The sequence below is a fragment of the Arachis hypogaea genome, chromosome 13, assembly GCF_003086295.3.
Source record: "Arachis hypogaea cultivar Tifrunner chromosome 13, arahy.Tifrunner.gnm2.J5K5, whole genome shotgun sequence".
Classification (NCBI taxonomy): domain Eukaryota; kingdom Viridiplantae; phylum Streptophyta; class Magnoliopsida; order Fabales; family Fabaceae; genus Arachis; species Arachis hypogaea.
Genome location: NC_092048.1, coordinates 73,659,273 through 73,674,453, shown reverse-complemented (window position 1 = coordinate 73,674,453; position 15,181 = coordinate 73,659,273). Strand labels below are relative to the sequence as shown.

The 15,181-nt window shown below is 36.1% G+C and overlaps 2 protein-coding genes across 2 annotated transcripts; both read left to right on the top strand.

Annotated features, from left to right (window-relative positions):
- The first annotated feature begins 1,330 nt into the window (after positions 1-1,330).
- Positions 1,331-5,393, top strand: LOC112735045 (uncharacterized). The gene is made up of 8 exons (XM_072210770.1): positions 1,331-1,448; positions 1,785-2,019; positions 2,379-2,503; positions 3,248-3,288; positions 3,675-3,760; positions 4,129-4,271; positions 4,580-4,738; positions 4,823-5,393. Exons 1-7 carry the CDS (start codon positions 1,331-1,333, stop codon positions 4,621-4,623), a joined length of 792 nt encoding a protein of 263 aa, XP_072066871.1. The 3' UTR covers positions 4,624-4,738; positions 4,823-5,393.
- Positions 4,650-5,165, top strand: LOC114925034 (protein trichome birefringence-like 11). The gene is made up of 2 exons (XM_072210769.1): positions 4,650-4,738; positions 4,823-5,165. The coding sequence occupies exons 1-2, from the start codon at positions 4,650-4,652 to the stop codon at positions 5,163-5,165; spliced, it is 432 nt and encodes a 143-aa protein (XP_072066870.1).
- Positions 5,394-15,181: the final 9,788 nt, after the last annotated feature.

Genomic DNA, 15,181 nt, shown 5'->3' with positions numbered 1-15,181 from the left:
ATGGTTTAGAATTTCACAAATGAATTCTCGATGCAAGTATAGTTTCTAAACCAACATTAATCCTTTCATACAAAAGATTGTTTGTCACAAGTACAAACCCTTAAATTTATAAACCGAAGTATTGAACCTCAGGTCGTTCTCCCTAGTAATTACAATAAAGTGTTCTTGTTATTGGTTTTGGAGTATGTTTGGGGTTTTTGAGATTTTAGACAAGAAATATAAATGGCAAAGAAAATAAACTAATAACTAACAAAGCTCTTGGCTAGATATGAGAACTAGAAGTCCTATCCTAGTTATCCTCCTCAATTGTGACCACAAGTTGTCCATTCCTACCACTTAGTTAACCTCTAACCATAGAGGAAAGTCAAGTGGAGGAATCAACTTGATTCCACAAGTCCTAGCCAACTCCTAAGGGAAAGACTAGCTTTAGTGGTATCCAAATCAATTAGCAACTTCTAATTGTCAATCAACAAAGGATTTAGATAACTCAAGCGTCACTAATTACTCCACCTAGGCCAAGAGGAACAAAATCTACACTAAAATCTAACTAAACATTTCATCAGACACTTGGAAGGCACTAAAGAAAAGCATAGTAAATGGATAACAACAATAAAATCTAACACTACAAGAAAAATACCCATTCAGCCACACTTTTTTAAGCTACATTTGAAAAGCGTAGCCTATTCATAGAATAGGCTACGCTTTTCTCCGTGTTGCCTTTTTATAAGAGAAAAGGATACACAAATGCGGCATCATTTAAAAAGCGTAGCCTTAGGTATTATAGAAATCACTTATAAAGCGTAGCCGTAGGTTAATATCTATAAGTTCACTTTTCATATCAAAGGAGACGCTTTTAAAGGGTAGCCTATTTGTTAAGTTTTGGGTGCACTTTAAAAACGTAGCCTAATATATCTAGGCCAAATGCACCCAAACACTTAGTAATTTTTCTTTTCCTTATCACCAAATCACTCACCTTCGAATACCCTCACTTTCACCTTCTGATCAGAAAAAAAGTTTCGCCCCTCACCTTCGCAAATCACCTTCACCTTCGAATTAATTGTTGAAAACCCTAACCCTAACACACCCACACACTCACACTCATTCTCACCATCACTCACCACTGCCACCACGCCCCCTTTCACACACACACACCCAGATCTGAGAGAAAGAGTGAACCAGAGGGAGGAGAGAAGGGAGACGGAGATGAGAGAGCGCGATCGAGAGAATAGAGAGTGAGAGGGGGTCACCGCCGCAACGTCGCTGCAGCCGCCGCCATTGCCGTCGCGGAGCAGGGAGCCCGGAGGGGAGAGAGAGACGATTTGCAGACGAGATGGAGAGAGAGGACGAAGATGCGACGCAAGAGAGGAGGCTGTTCCGCCGTGCACTGTCGTCGCTCCTGGGGTCGATTGAAGCCGCCGCCGCAGCTAGGGCTTGCTGTGCTCCTGTCTGTACTCCTAACCTCTATCTCTCTCTCTCTTCCTCTTCAACTTTCATTTCATTCTCATTTCAATTTTAATTTCGATGTCTCTGTAGGCAACAATATATTTTAGGAGTTGTATTGGACTGGAAGAGATGGAAGGGGAGCGTTTGAACTTTCAATTTCATTAATTTTTGCTGAATTTCTGTGCCTGTGGGTGAATACTGGATTGTGAAGGATGGTTAGGATTGTGAATACAGAAGTTTGGACCTCTTCATATATGGTATCCCTTCTTTTTTAATTCCCACAAGAGCTTAGGATTGGTTAAACAGAGCAAATTGAAACTTTGAATGTTCCCCTCATGCAGGGAACAATGCTGATCGATTCCTGAATTGGAGCACTAGGTTCCAAATTGTTCTAGGCGTGGCAAGGGGATTGCAGTACCTTCATGAGGATTCACATCTAAGAATTGTTCACCGAGACATCAAAGCAAGCAACATTCTTCTTGATCATAAGTTTCATCCCAAGATTGGAGACTTTGGCCTTGCCAGGTTCTTCCCTGAAGACCAAGCTTATCTTAGCACACAATTCGCTGGAACATTGTAAGTCCAATTATTAAATATTTTAATTACTATGTATGCTAGCTGCATATTCACCATGTTACTCGTTTTATATTTCAGTTTTCTAATTGTTTTTTTTTTGTCATAAATTGGATAGCCTATAATTTTGAGTATTATAATATCACAACACACACCTATGCTACACACACAGTTATACACAAAATATTAAGAGTTCTCATCCACTATTGACCCTAATCAAGTCTCAAACCTGAGTACGCAACACATATCATAGGGGAGTGGTGTGAGCTTATGAATGAATCTGGTTTGCCATGTTACCAGGTTTAGTTATTAAGTAATTGAGCTGAGCTGTAAGTTTGACAAATGAAATGGTTTCCTGCCAGCGCCAAAAGGGCTGTTTTCGCCGGAGCCAGAACATTATCGAGGACCAAAGCTGAAAGTTGCCATCCTTGGAGCTGGGCTTTCTGGCATGTCAACTACACTGGAACTCTTGGATCAAGGACACGAGGTTCAGCTCCTTTAATCTTTAATATCACACTTCCTCCATTTCATATTTTATAAGTCATTTTGATACTTTGATTTATGAATATATGTGAAAAGTCAAAGCGACTTATCAGTATGGAACGAAGAAAATGTTATTTTGAAATTGGATGTTATGGTGTACATGGTAAACTTGATTTTTGAAGCAAAGGGGAGTGATTTGGTCAGTTTCTTAACACAATTATGGTGTTAAATTTATTAGGATATTCTAGCTAATGCATTTTATCTAGTGTGTTTACTTCTAATTGCTCTCGATCAGGTAGATATATATGAGTCGAGGACTTTTATTGGTGGGAAAGTTGGTTCTGTTATTGATAAGAAAGGAAACCAAATTGAAATGGGATTTCTTATAAATAGAAGTTGGTAAACGGACTTGATTGATCCCGTCTTTGAAATTCTCCAACCCCTCTGTTTATTTATGGTCTGAGAAGTTAAAAAATATTAAATATATAACCCTAGGAAACTTTGCCTAAGCAAAATTGATCAATTTTTCATGCCCATTGTGTTTAGGGTTTAAAAGCCATGCTTTATAGATGAATCCTTTGTTTTGCTTTTTTATCATATTATCCTTCTCCTTAAATCTTAATGAAATTATTCTTTTATAAAAAAGATAAAAAAAAATATCTATTGTATTTAACTTATAATATATTTTATTAATCCATCATATTTTTTCAAAAACTCTGCTGATCTGAGCTTATTTTCTAATGTGCAGTCCCAGAAGAATACACAGGTGTTGCAGAAGCTGATTTTCTGGTATTTCTTATTAGAAAAAATACCATTTTTTTTCATTTTCAAGTTTTCCCTTGTTGACTTTAGTAATATTAGTCTTGTAAATTTATTAGAAATTTTAAAATTTTAAATTTACAAACTGTAGATAAAGGTTGAAGACTTCTTTAGGTACTTTTTCTCAGATGATGCTGTAAACTTCCATGAGTCTTTCCATAAAAGATGTGGTGATAAAGGTAGCCTGCATGAAACAACTATGAAACCTCTGCATTTAAAAAATCATCTTTAATTTTGTATGCTTTGCTGGTTGTGAGTATGGTCTAAAGAGAAAAATTTAAGATGACTAATACCTGTCAATACACCTTAATGTTTTGTTGAGGATGATTTTTTCATTTTCCCCCCTCCCCTTTCAGACTTCAAGTGTAGTTCGTGGCGTCCTCAAGAGAAATTTGGGTATGCTCGTGAACTATCTTTCAACATCCAATAAGACTTTATCTTGGTATGTTTCTGCCAGCTTTATTTCTCTTTTCTATCTGAGGTTCAACTAAAATTTTGAATGAAGCCAAAGTGAATGCCTAATATGGGGGCTTATGTACAGAGAAATATATGAACATATTGATGAGTTACAAAATTCCATTTCATGGAAAAAATGATTGAGTAGTGCATGCTTTAAGTAGTTAAGTTTGAAGTTATTAATTCAAATTAAGTAAATATAAGATAGAAAAAATTGTTAAATCTAAGATCCTGAGCATATGTCCTTTGATGAAGCAATAATAAGATCTTTGATGCGTCCCTATGATTTTTAAAAACTTAGTAAACTGTTCCTATGGAGACCTGCCAGTGGACATAATTGTGTTTCCTTTTCAGGAGCAAAATTTGGTGGCTCACCCAGCACCACCAGCTTCTGCTGTCTTTGCCTGCTGTGTTCACAAATTCCTTTTCTTCGATTTTGCCTGCTACTATTCTGTCCTGTGCTATCCGGTTCTGCCCTAATTTCCACCTTCTTCTAGGTTGTCTTTTTTTTTCCTGCCCTATTTTGTTGTTTTGCCGTTATCTCTTGAATGATTTAATTGCTGCTGCTGCTGCTGGGTCCCAAATCTGTTTGATTATATCAATTTAATTCTTGCTAAATGATGATTGTGCTGAATTTGTGGTTAAATGGTTGCATGGAAATTACAATTTTTTTGTTTGTAATTTTTACAGTTATTTTGGTTTAGTTGTTTGAGCTGGTAGCAGTGTTGTGCTAACTTTTAAGAATCATTTAATACGTGGATTAATTCTGGAATCTCGATAAACAAACCTTTTCATATTTGCTCAGGGGCTGTTATTTCCAACAAGGTATGGAAGTTAAGATGGAAATGAAGGTGGAAGATGCATATAGGAAGTCAATGGAGACTGTGTTGAATTGGATACAAGATACTGTAAATCTTAACAAGAGTCAAGTTTTCTTTCGTACATATGCACCCGTGCACTTCAGGTTTGTAATTTGTTGCAACAATTGTTATGATTTATATTTTGCCTTCCAAGTTTTACATATATTTATCCAATAATGTATGAACAGAAGTGGAGATTGGAGAAGCGGTGGAAGTTGTCATTTGGAAACACTGCCAGAGCTTAACATGTCATTAGTGCCTAATGATAACTGGTCACAATTCAAAATAGGCAATTCATTGCTATCATCACACAAATACAGCACTGAACTTGTCAAGTTAAAAATATTGAATATAACAGAGATGACAGCTCAGAGAAAAGATGGACACTCATCAATCTACTATCTTGGTCCGAATGGCGGCACGGCGGCACTCCATCAGCAAGATTGCAGCCACTGGTGTCTGCCTGGTGTACCTGATACATGGAATGAGCTGCTTTATGCAATGTTCATGAAACATGAAGGCTTCTCATAGCAAGGAACTTCAAAGAGTCATGGAAGCATTATATACAGCAATTCTTTTTTATTTGTCTTGGGTAGCAAGGACTCGCAAATTGTTCTTAGCAGTCTCAAAAAGACGCTAACACGTAGAATAGAATTATGTATTTATTTAAAGAAATTATTTAGTATAATTATGTATTTATTTTTATTTTATAATATTCAATTTATTCAAATAAAATTATAAAATTATTATACATGTAATATATAATCATATTACTAAATATTAGGTTTTAGAAAAAAAATTATTAGAATATATATATATATAGAAAATAAAAAAAAAACAATGAGGGACCTAAGGCTACACTTATATACAGTAGCTATAGTATACAAAAAAAAAAAAAGAGGGATCTAAGGCTACGCTTATAAAAAGTAGCTATGGTATACAATGTGGCTACGCTTTATAAGTGATGTAGTAGCGTTGAAAAGCGTAGCCTATTCTGGAAAAATGAAAGCTGAAAAGCGTAGCCTTTGGTCCTGGATAGCATCACTTGAAAAGCGTAGCCTATTCCCAAACGCCAAAAGCGTAGCCCTTGGTGCAAAAAAGCGTAGCCTTTGAGAATAGGCAACGGCCGAATAGGAATCACTCCAAAAAGCGTAGCCGTAGCCCAAAAAGCGTAGCCGTAGCCTAAGGCATCATTTTTTTTCACTTTTGGCTACACTTTTCAAGTGTACCTGAATGGGTGTTTTTCTTGTAGTGTAACAACAATTATTGTAAGAAATCAATAACAACAATCAAAAGGAACACAATTATTATGAATTACCTCTAATTGAATTGAAAGAGAAAAGAAGGAACAAAAGTAGATCTACAATAAAGCATGGAAACAAAATAGAAGAGATTACAACAAAAGAATAAAGGAAGATAAATGTAACAACAAGAATTGAGAATCAAAAGTAGAAGAAGGCATGAATTGAAACCTAGATCTAAGAACTAAACCTAATCCTAATCCTAATTCTAGAGAGAAGTGAAAGCATCTCTCTCTAAAACTAACTAAAACTAATCCTAATGTGTGTAAATGATGCTAAGTGTCGATTCCCTTCAATCCTTGGTCCTTTAAATGCATTTTGGCGCCAAAGTTGGTTGCAGATTGGGCCCCACAGCTCTTAGAAATTGTTGGGCACATTTTTTATTAAAAAATCACGTGCGCCCATCGACGCGTACGCGTACAGTGTGTGTGCGCGTCCCTTACGTTTTCGCGATCCACGCGTGCGCGTACAGTGCGCGTGCACGTGGATGAAGATATCCAAATCTTTGGCTTTTTCATGTGTTCTCCACTTTGCATGCTTTCCTCTTCACTCCTTTGATTCATTCCTAGCCTTTTCAACCTGAAATCACTTAACAAACAAATCAAGGCATCTAGTGGAATCAATGGTGAATTGAATTTAGCTAATTAAGGACCTAGAAAGCATGTTTTCACACTTAAGCACAAAATGGGAGACAATCATGAAACCATGCTATTTCATTGAATAAATGTGGATAAAAGGTGATAAAATCCCCTAAAATAAATACAAGATAAACCCTAAATATGGGGTTTATCAGGGACCTAATGCTTTCATGCTTATCACTAATCTTATTCGTGTCAATTCTTGTTTGAACTTGATGCTCAACATGCTCCTCATTCTTTGATTTCACTCTTGCATCAAGTATCAATTGATATGCCTTGGCCTATATTGCTTTCTCATCTACATGTCGTAGTTACCATGTAGTAGAGAACCATACTCTTATTTGGCATTAGCCCCCACCTACGTTCTATTTGCTTTGATATCTTTGTTGTAGGCTTAATTTTCTTTCTTTTTCGCTCTTTTTAGGCTGGCCACCAAGAAGGGAGAAAGGAAAAGATTTTGAATGGGGAAACAAACAAGTCATCTGCATAACCTTTTGAAGGAGCTCATCAGTTGTAGCAACCCGTCCACCTTGCTCTCCTTTGCATGCACCGAGAACGGTGCAATCTTCAAGTGTGGGGAGGTCGTCCGACCGATCTCCATGGGTAACAATTTCCTTTTTCAATACCAATGTTAGCTAGTTGTTGCATTGCATGATAGGTTACATGTTAGTTAGAATTTGTACATATTTTACCACTTCTTTTTATGTTAGGACTACTTGGTTAGAGTGATGATCTCTTTTCCAAGAAACTGTTTTAGGGCACCCTACCAATTTGAAAAAAAAAATTGTTGAACTTGCTTGAAAGAATTTATTTTGGAACATGGTGTTTGAGCTAAGAACACACAAGCTTGTGAGTTTTGAGCCTAATTGTGTGGTTACATCTTATAACCACTTATTTTCCCTTCTTGTGTGCAATTGTTCTCTTTCTATAATTGTGATCTTTGATTTGTTTAATTCTATATGTCCAATTATTCCTTGTATTCATGCACTTATATGATTGAGGCAATCGATTCATTAGCTCACTTACCCAAATAGCCTACCTTTTACTCTCCATTGTTAACCAATTTTGAGCCTACGCTTAACCCAATTGTTCTTTATTTTAGCACATTACAAGCCTAAAACGGAAAACAATAAATGTCTGTTATTTGGATCTTTGATTAGCTTAGGCTAGTAAGAGTGTTTATTATTCAAGTTTGGGGAGATTTGGGAACATTGGTTGGGATAAAAGGGGTGTTTTATATTTCTATATTTGGGAATTGGGTACATACTCATGTATTGATTAAATGTGTAGACCTTATGCATTGATGTTCCTGTATATAGTTTGAAAGAAAGAAAAATGAGAAAAACAAAGGAAAAAGAAATAAAAGCGAAGAAGAAAAAGAAAAGAAAAAAAAAAGAAGAAAAAATAAAAAATAGAAAAAGAAAGAAAAAGAAGAAAAATAATAAAAAAGGGTACAAAAAGCCCCAAAGTGAAGTGCAAGAAGAGTCAATGCATAAGTGTTGTGAAATGAAAGGGAAATGCATGAGTATGTGAAAAAGTGCACGATGGGTAGTTAGGCTAGCACTTAATTGTATAGGTTATTATATAGGTTAGGTGGGAAAGTCTAGGTTAATCAAAGATTCAAATTTTAGTCCACTTAACCATATATGATCCTACCTTGACCCTAGTCCTATTACAACCCATGAAAAGACCTCATGATGAATGTATGCATGCATTGAATAATTGTTGATTGTTAGATGAAAAACAAATCTTGGAAAGCATGATTAGGGGAGAATTGAGAGAATCGACCCTATACACTTGAGCAACTAGAGTGCAAACACTTTCGGTGAGGGTTCGATGCTCAATTCCTTGATTCCCAACTTTCATGAGCATTCTTCTTGCAAGTTTATTTGAACTTCATTTTTTATACTTGGATTGGTAGGATTCATGAATGACATGACCTTAACCCTACCCGTTTATACATGCTCTTGGAGGATTGATTTATTTTTAACCAAGTAGGTAGAATCATTTTGTATTTAGTTACATTCATTTAGATAGGATGCATATAGTTTCTTTGCATTGAATAAATGTCATACCCCTTATTTCATTCTTGGTTTAGCATGAGGACATGCTATGGTTTAAGTGTGAGGAGGTTGATAAACCCCGTTTTTAGGGTTTATCTTGTGTTAAATTTAGAGGTTTTGTCAACTTTTCTCCCATGTATCCAATGAAATAGCATGGTTTTTGTTATTCTCCTTTAATTGTGCTTAAAAGTGAAAACATGCTTTTTAGGTCTTAAAATAACTAAATTTAATTCACCTTGATTCCATTAGATGCCTTGATATGTTTGTTAAGTGATTTCAGGTTTAGGAGGCAAGGATTGGATCAAGGGAATGAAGAAAAAGCATGTAGAAGTGGAAAACTCATGAAGAAAAGAAGGAATCGCAAAGATGTCAAGCCTGACCTCTTCACACTTAATCGACCATAACTTGAGCTATAGAAATCCAAATGACGCGGTTCTAGTTGCGTTGGAAAGCTAACATCGGGGGCTTCAAATTGATATAATATTTGCCAAAGTTACCGTGCGTCTAGGAATGCGTACATAAACTGTACGTGTACGCGCCAATGTTGCACGTGATTCATTTAATGCAACTCGTTGCCAGCAATTTTGGGAGCATTTTTGGGCCCAATCCAACTCATTTCTGGTGCTATTTAACCCAAGGATTGAAGGGGGATGAGACACTTAGACTATTAGTTAGTTTTAGTTTAGTTTTGGGAAGAAAAGTTAGAGAAGCTCTCACTTCTCTCTAGAATTAGGATTAGGTTAGATCTAGATTAGAAATTCTTAGATCTAGGTTAATTTCATGCTTTGATTCACTTTTACTTTTATAATTCTTCTTCTTCTACATCTCTTCTCTCTAGTTTAGCATTTAATTTTTGTAATTCTCTACTTTGATGTTGATGCACTTTTGTTTCTCCTATTTTCCTTTTTAATGCAATTCATGTTTTGATTTCCTTTATTGTTCATTTGATTTGTTGTTTAATTCCTTGCAATTGAGTAGTAGATTTACTTTTCTTACAATTTTACTATGTTTTCCTTTTATGCCTTCCAAGTGTTTGATGAAATGCTTGGAAGGATGTTAGAGTAGAATTTTATGCTCTTGGCTTAGGAAGGTAACTTAGGAACTCTTGAATTACTAATGTCCAAGTAATTGATGATTGGGAGCCATTAACTCTAGGTCTCACTAATTGAATCGGTGGAGAGCTAGGACTTATGGACATTGATTGATATAGCTCATTTGAATTTCCTTTACTGGTTAGAGGATGATTTAATGGGATTGATCCTTGCCAATTCTCATGTTGTGGTTAGTGATAGGGATAGAGATCCTTGACCACCAACCCTTGCTAAGACCTTTTTAGCCATTAGTTTACTTCCTTGCCATTTATTTTTCATGTCTCTTATCAAAATCCCAAACATAACTCATAACCAATAACAAGAACACTTTATTGAAATTCCTAGGGAGAACGACCCGAGGTTTAAATACTTTGATTTATAGATTTTAGAGGTTTGTACTTGTGACAAACAAATTTTTGTATGAAAGGATTATTGATTGATTTAGAAACTATACTTGCAACGAGATTTCATTAGTGAAATTCTTTACCATCAAAAATCCATTCATCAGAGTCTAGTCGCTGCTGCCGCTTGAGGTGGCTGCCAGGGGTGCCACCAAGCCAGTTCAGAGACTGCTGCTACTTTATTTTGTCATTACAGTAAGTATTTACGTTTTGAAAAACTTCCGCGTTAATGCCCTGTTTTTTCTATTAAAGTCTTTTCGATATTAATGTGTTTGGAATTAGTAACCAATCTTACATGTAGCCATTGAGACTGTTTCTACTATGGAGGAAGCAAGCGGAGCTGAGGTTTAGGTTGCTGTCGATTCGGGTCGAGACAAAAGAATTTCTGTGAGGCGTTTTGGTTATGGTTTCGCTTATCGAGGTAGGGGCCTTTTCAAAAAACTATACTTTATAAATTGGAATTATTATATACGGATATTAATGTGAGAAAATGTATCTTTGGTGATTGTATATGTCTTATGTATTGTTTAATTGTCTTGGATGAATGTGAATGCTTATTTGATTGGATTATTGCTTGGTTTTGTGAAACAGACTGTTTTAAAGTGTTTCTTTGAAGTTAGTTCTTCTAAAGTTTTGAAATCAAGTTTAATCCGTTGAAGATTGATTTGAGATTGAGTTGGTTTTCTTGAAATATAAAAATGGTATGCACTTTTGGATTCAGCTTGATTTTGAACTGATTTGGTTTTGAACCCGTTAAAGAGGGTTGTGGAATGGTTTGGTCAGAAAGGGTGGCAAGGCCCAAGTTTTAGGGGAGGTGCTGTCGAAATTCCTATAAAATTCGAGACTTTGTTTGAAAATATTATTTGGAAAGTTATGAATTTAAGGCCTTTACTATTTTACTTGGAGAATTGTGAATTTAAGACTTTTATTATCTTTACCTGAATTATTTATGAAAGTGATAAAATTATGTTTTGAAAAGAATCTTTGAAAAGAGGGTTATGACTTAGCTTTGTTTCCTACGAAAAGCATTATATTATTGGGTGCAAGTCATTTAGAAGAGAATTATGTTTTAAGGCTGTTTAAAGGGTGGAAGGAGTTTATATTTTTGGATTTGACTTAAACACGGTTTATGTTTTTGAATTTGACTTAAAGATTTCAGTTATAGGAGTTTTAGTGACTTTGAAAGAACTTGGATTTCGATTTACAAATCTCAATTTTGACGTTTTAGGGAAGGTTTAATGTATTCTTTGAATTCTGGTTTAGCAAAACTACAATGATTTCTGAGCCGCTGGAAACGTTTCAGATTTTTAACATGGTGTTAGACTTGGTTTTGGTTTAAGTAAAAGAGATGGTTGATAAACCCCATTTGGAGGGTTTATCTTGTGTTGAATTTAGAGGATTTTATTGCCTCCCCCCACATTTATCCAATGAAATAGCATGGTTTTTGTTATTCTCCTTTAATTGTGCTTAAGAGTGAAAACATGCTTTTTAGGTCTTAAATTAGCTAAAGTTAATTCACCTTGATTCCATTAGATGCCTTGATATGTTTGTTAAGTGATTTCAGATTTAGGAGGCAAAGATTGGAACAAGGGAATGAAGGAAAAGCATGTAGAAATGGAGAACTCATGAAGAAAGGAAGGAATCCCAAAAGCTGTCAAGCCAACCTCTTCGCACTTAATCGACCATAACTTGAGCTACAGAGGTTCAAATGATGCAGTTTCAGTTGAGTTGGTAAGCTAACATTCGGGGCTTCGAAACGATATAAGATTTGCCATAGTTGCACCGTGCATAAGGGCGCGCACACGCACGGTACGCGTACGCGCCGATGTTGCACGTGAACCACTTTAATGCAACTCGTGGCCAGCGATTTTAGAAGCTTTATGGGCCCAATCCAACTTATTTCTGATGCTATTTAAGCCAAGGATTGAAGGGGAATTAACATACTTTTGATCATTAGTCATAGTTTAAGTTTTAGAAGTAGTTTGAGTTAGTTTCTAGAGAGAGAAGCTCTCACTTCTCTCTAGAATTAGGATTAGGTTTTAGATCTAGATCTATTTCTTCTCCTCTTCCTTTTCCTTTTCCTTCCTTAATTGTTCTCTTGTAGTTGTAGAATTTTTCTTCTCTTGTACTTCCTTTGTATTGTTAGTTGTAGTTTATGAACTTTCTTTTGTAGATCTACATTTCTTCTTCAATGCAATTGGTAAGTTCTTTGTTGTTTCATAATTATTTTCCTTTTCTATTGTTGATCTCTTGTTATTCTAGTTAGATCTCCCTTTAATTCTTACAATTCATGTTGTTTACTTTTATTGCCTTCTATGTGTTTGATGAAATGCCTCTTTTAGCTTTAGTATAGATTTTGCTCCTCTTGGCCTAGGTAGAGTAATTAGTGACGCTTGAGTTATCTAATTCCTTTGTTGATCGATAATTAGAAGTTGCTAATTGATTTGGATACTACTAAAGCTAGTCTTTTTCTTGGGAGTTGGCTAGGACTTGTGGAATCAAGTTAATTCATCCACTTGACTTTCCTCCATTGTAGAGGTTAACTAAGTGGTAGCAATGAACAATTTGTGGTCAAAATTGAGGAGGATAACTAGGATAGGACTTCTAGTTCTCATATCTTGCCAAGAGCTTTGTTAGTTGTTAGTTTATTTTCATTGCATTTTACATTTCTTGTCTCCTATCTCAAAAACCCCCAAAGATATTTCATAGCCAATAACAAAAACACTTTGTTGCAATTCCTATGGGTTTGTACTTGTGACAAACAAATTTTTGTATGAAAGGATTATTCGTTGGTTTAGAAACTATATTGCAACGAGACTTCATTTGTGAATTTTAAGCCGTCAAAAATCTAATCATCAAAATGGCACCGTTGCTGGGGAGTTGCAATGGTGTTATGTTATTGGTTATTGTATATATGTAAATAGTGTGACTAGGTTTGTCCTTTGCTTGTTTACTAGATTTTGTTAGTTTTATTTTATTTTTCTACTATGAATTCTCACTTTGGCTATGAGTTTGGTTCTCACTATGTTGTAGGAAATACGGACTTTAATGACCACATGTATCAAGGACGGAACCAACAAAGATGGCAGGAGCCTCAAGGAATTGATCACTCCTATTGGCAACAACCTTCGGATACTTATAGGTATAATCACCATCCTAATGCATGTCAATTCAATGTCTATAGTGAATCTTTTCATGACAATCAATCACCACCATCATATGCCTATGACTCTTATCCTCAACATGAACCTCAACCATACTCACAAGCCTTTCCATTCCAAGCACCTTCTTGTGACCCATATCCATCATATGACCAATCACCCATACCACATCCTTATGACCATTATGAGCAAGAACCTTTAGAACCACCACAACCCTATCAAGATTACTACCATGAACCACCTCAATACTCACCATTTCCATACCATCACCAAGAAGAACCACCTTCCTACTATGAACCTCTCTCCAAAATGATGAACCCTCTTATCTACCCCAAACCCCAATAGATGATTCTCTCACCTTGCTACTTCAAGGACAAGCGGATATGCAAAGGAACACCCTAGAGTTTGTGACTAACTTGACCAAGGTAGTGTATACTTTATCCTACCAATGCTTGAATACTCAAGGTGCTTCCATAGCCACATGTGAAGAATCAATTAAAGAGCATAGCATGAAGGAAAGATTGAAAACCCTGGTGGGTGATGAGGTAGGCCACTTTGTGTTAGAACAATTGGAGGAGCCTATGATCATTGAAGAAAAGGAAGAAGTGATTGAAGATTTAGGAGATGTTGAAAGTCCATGGGAATGTAGCATCATGGAGCACTCTTCCAAGAAGCTTGATATTGATGTTGAGGAGGGTGCGCAACCTCCAAGGCATATCATAGTTGGAGACTTGAAAGAGGTTTATCAAGAGATGGATTCAATCATGGATGAATTTCTATCCACAATGGAATCCTCCCCTATTGGACATGGAGTTGAAATTATAGAAGCATGTGCACAACCCCCCATACTCTTGGTGAGCAATGAAGAAGAGATTGAATCGGAAGAAAGCTACCAAGGGGAAAAAGTTGGCATGGTGTATATCAAAATTGAAGAATATGAGAAGGTTGATCAACAGATGGATTCATTTATCAATGAATTCCTATCCAAAATTGAATCACCTCCCATTGAGCAAGAAATCAAAGTTCTGGAAGACAACAACAAGCCAAGTGATAAAAGGGAAAAGGTTGAAATTGAAGAAGCTTGCAAAGAGGTGGAGATAGCCAAGGAAGAGCACAAAGGAGTGGAGCTTGCAAGATCAATAGGACCACCCCTCCCTAAGTCACCATCCTACACAACATTCAAGTGGATAAAATTCTTATCCCTAAGCTTTACTTTCTCACTTGAATATGGCTTGATTGAAAATGATGGTCAACTTAGAGGTCTTTGTGGAGTTAAAAGTAGAAGAGAGTTGTGTAGTGGTTGGAAACATCACTCTAAGTTCATGATGGTTGCATGCTCAAATTTGTATAGTAGTGATTAGTGGAGAACCAAATTGCATGGGTCTAGGAAGTTGTTTGCAAGCTTCTTTGAGAATTCTAAGGTTATGCCACCCTGATGGAATAATGATGACCAATTTAAGGACGGGTGTCAAAACAAAGTGTAGGATCTTGGATCGCACAAGGAAAATCAAATTTGGGAGCTCATGGTTTGTGAAGAACTCCATCAAAGCTTGAAGACATTAAAATTGAAGAATGGAGCTCATTGGAGATTCAAGCATTGGTGGATGTTCAAGGATAGCTTCAAGCACAAGCCACCTTGAGAGGAGCTCCCCATAAGTCCAACTTAAGGACAATAAACAAAAGTGCTAGGTGGGAGACACCCCATCATGGTAAATTCTTTTCATTTTTTCCTTTTGTACATATTAGTAAAAGTAGTTTAAATTCATGTTTTGTTTTGTTTGTTGAGTTTATTTGGTAGTTTAGTATGTTAAATAAGGTTTCATGGTATTTTAGTAGCTGTTTGGTGGTTTGGAATGCTTGGATTGGTGTAAAAACATAGAAAAATTTTGAAA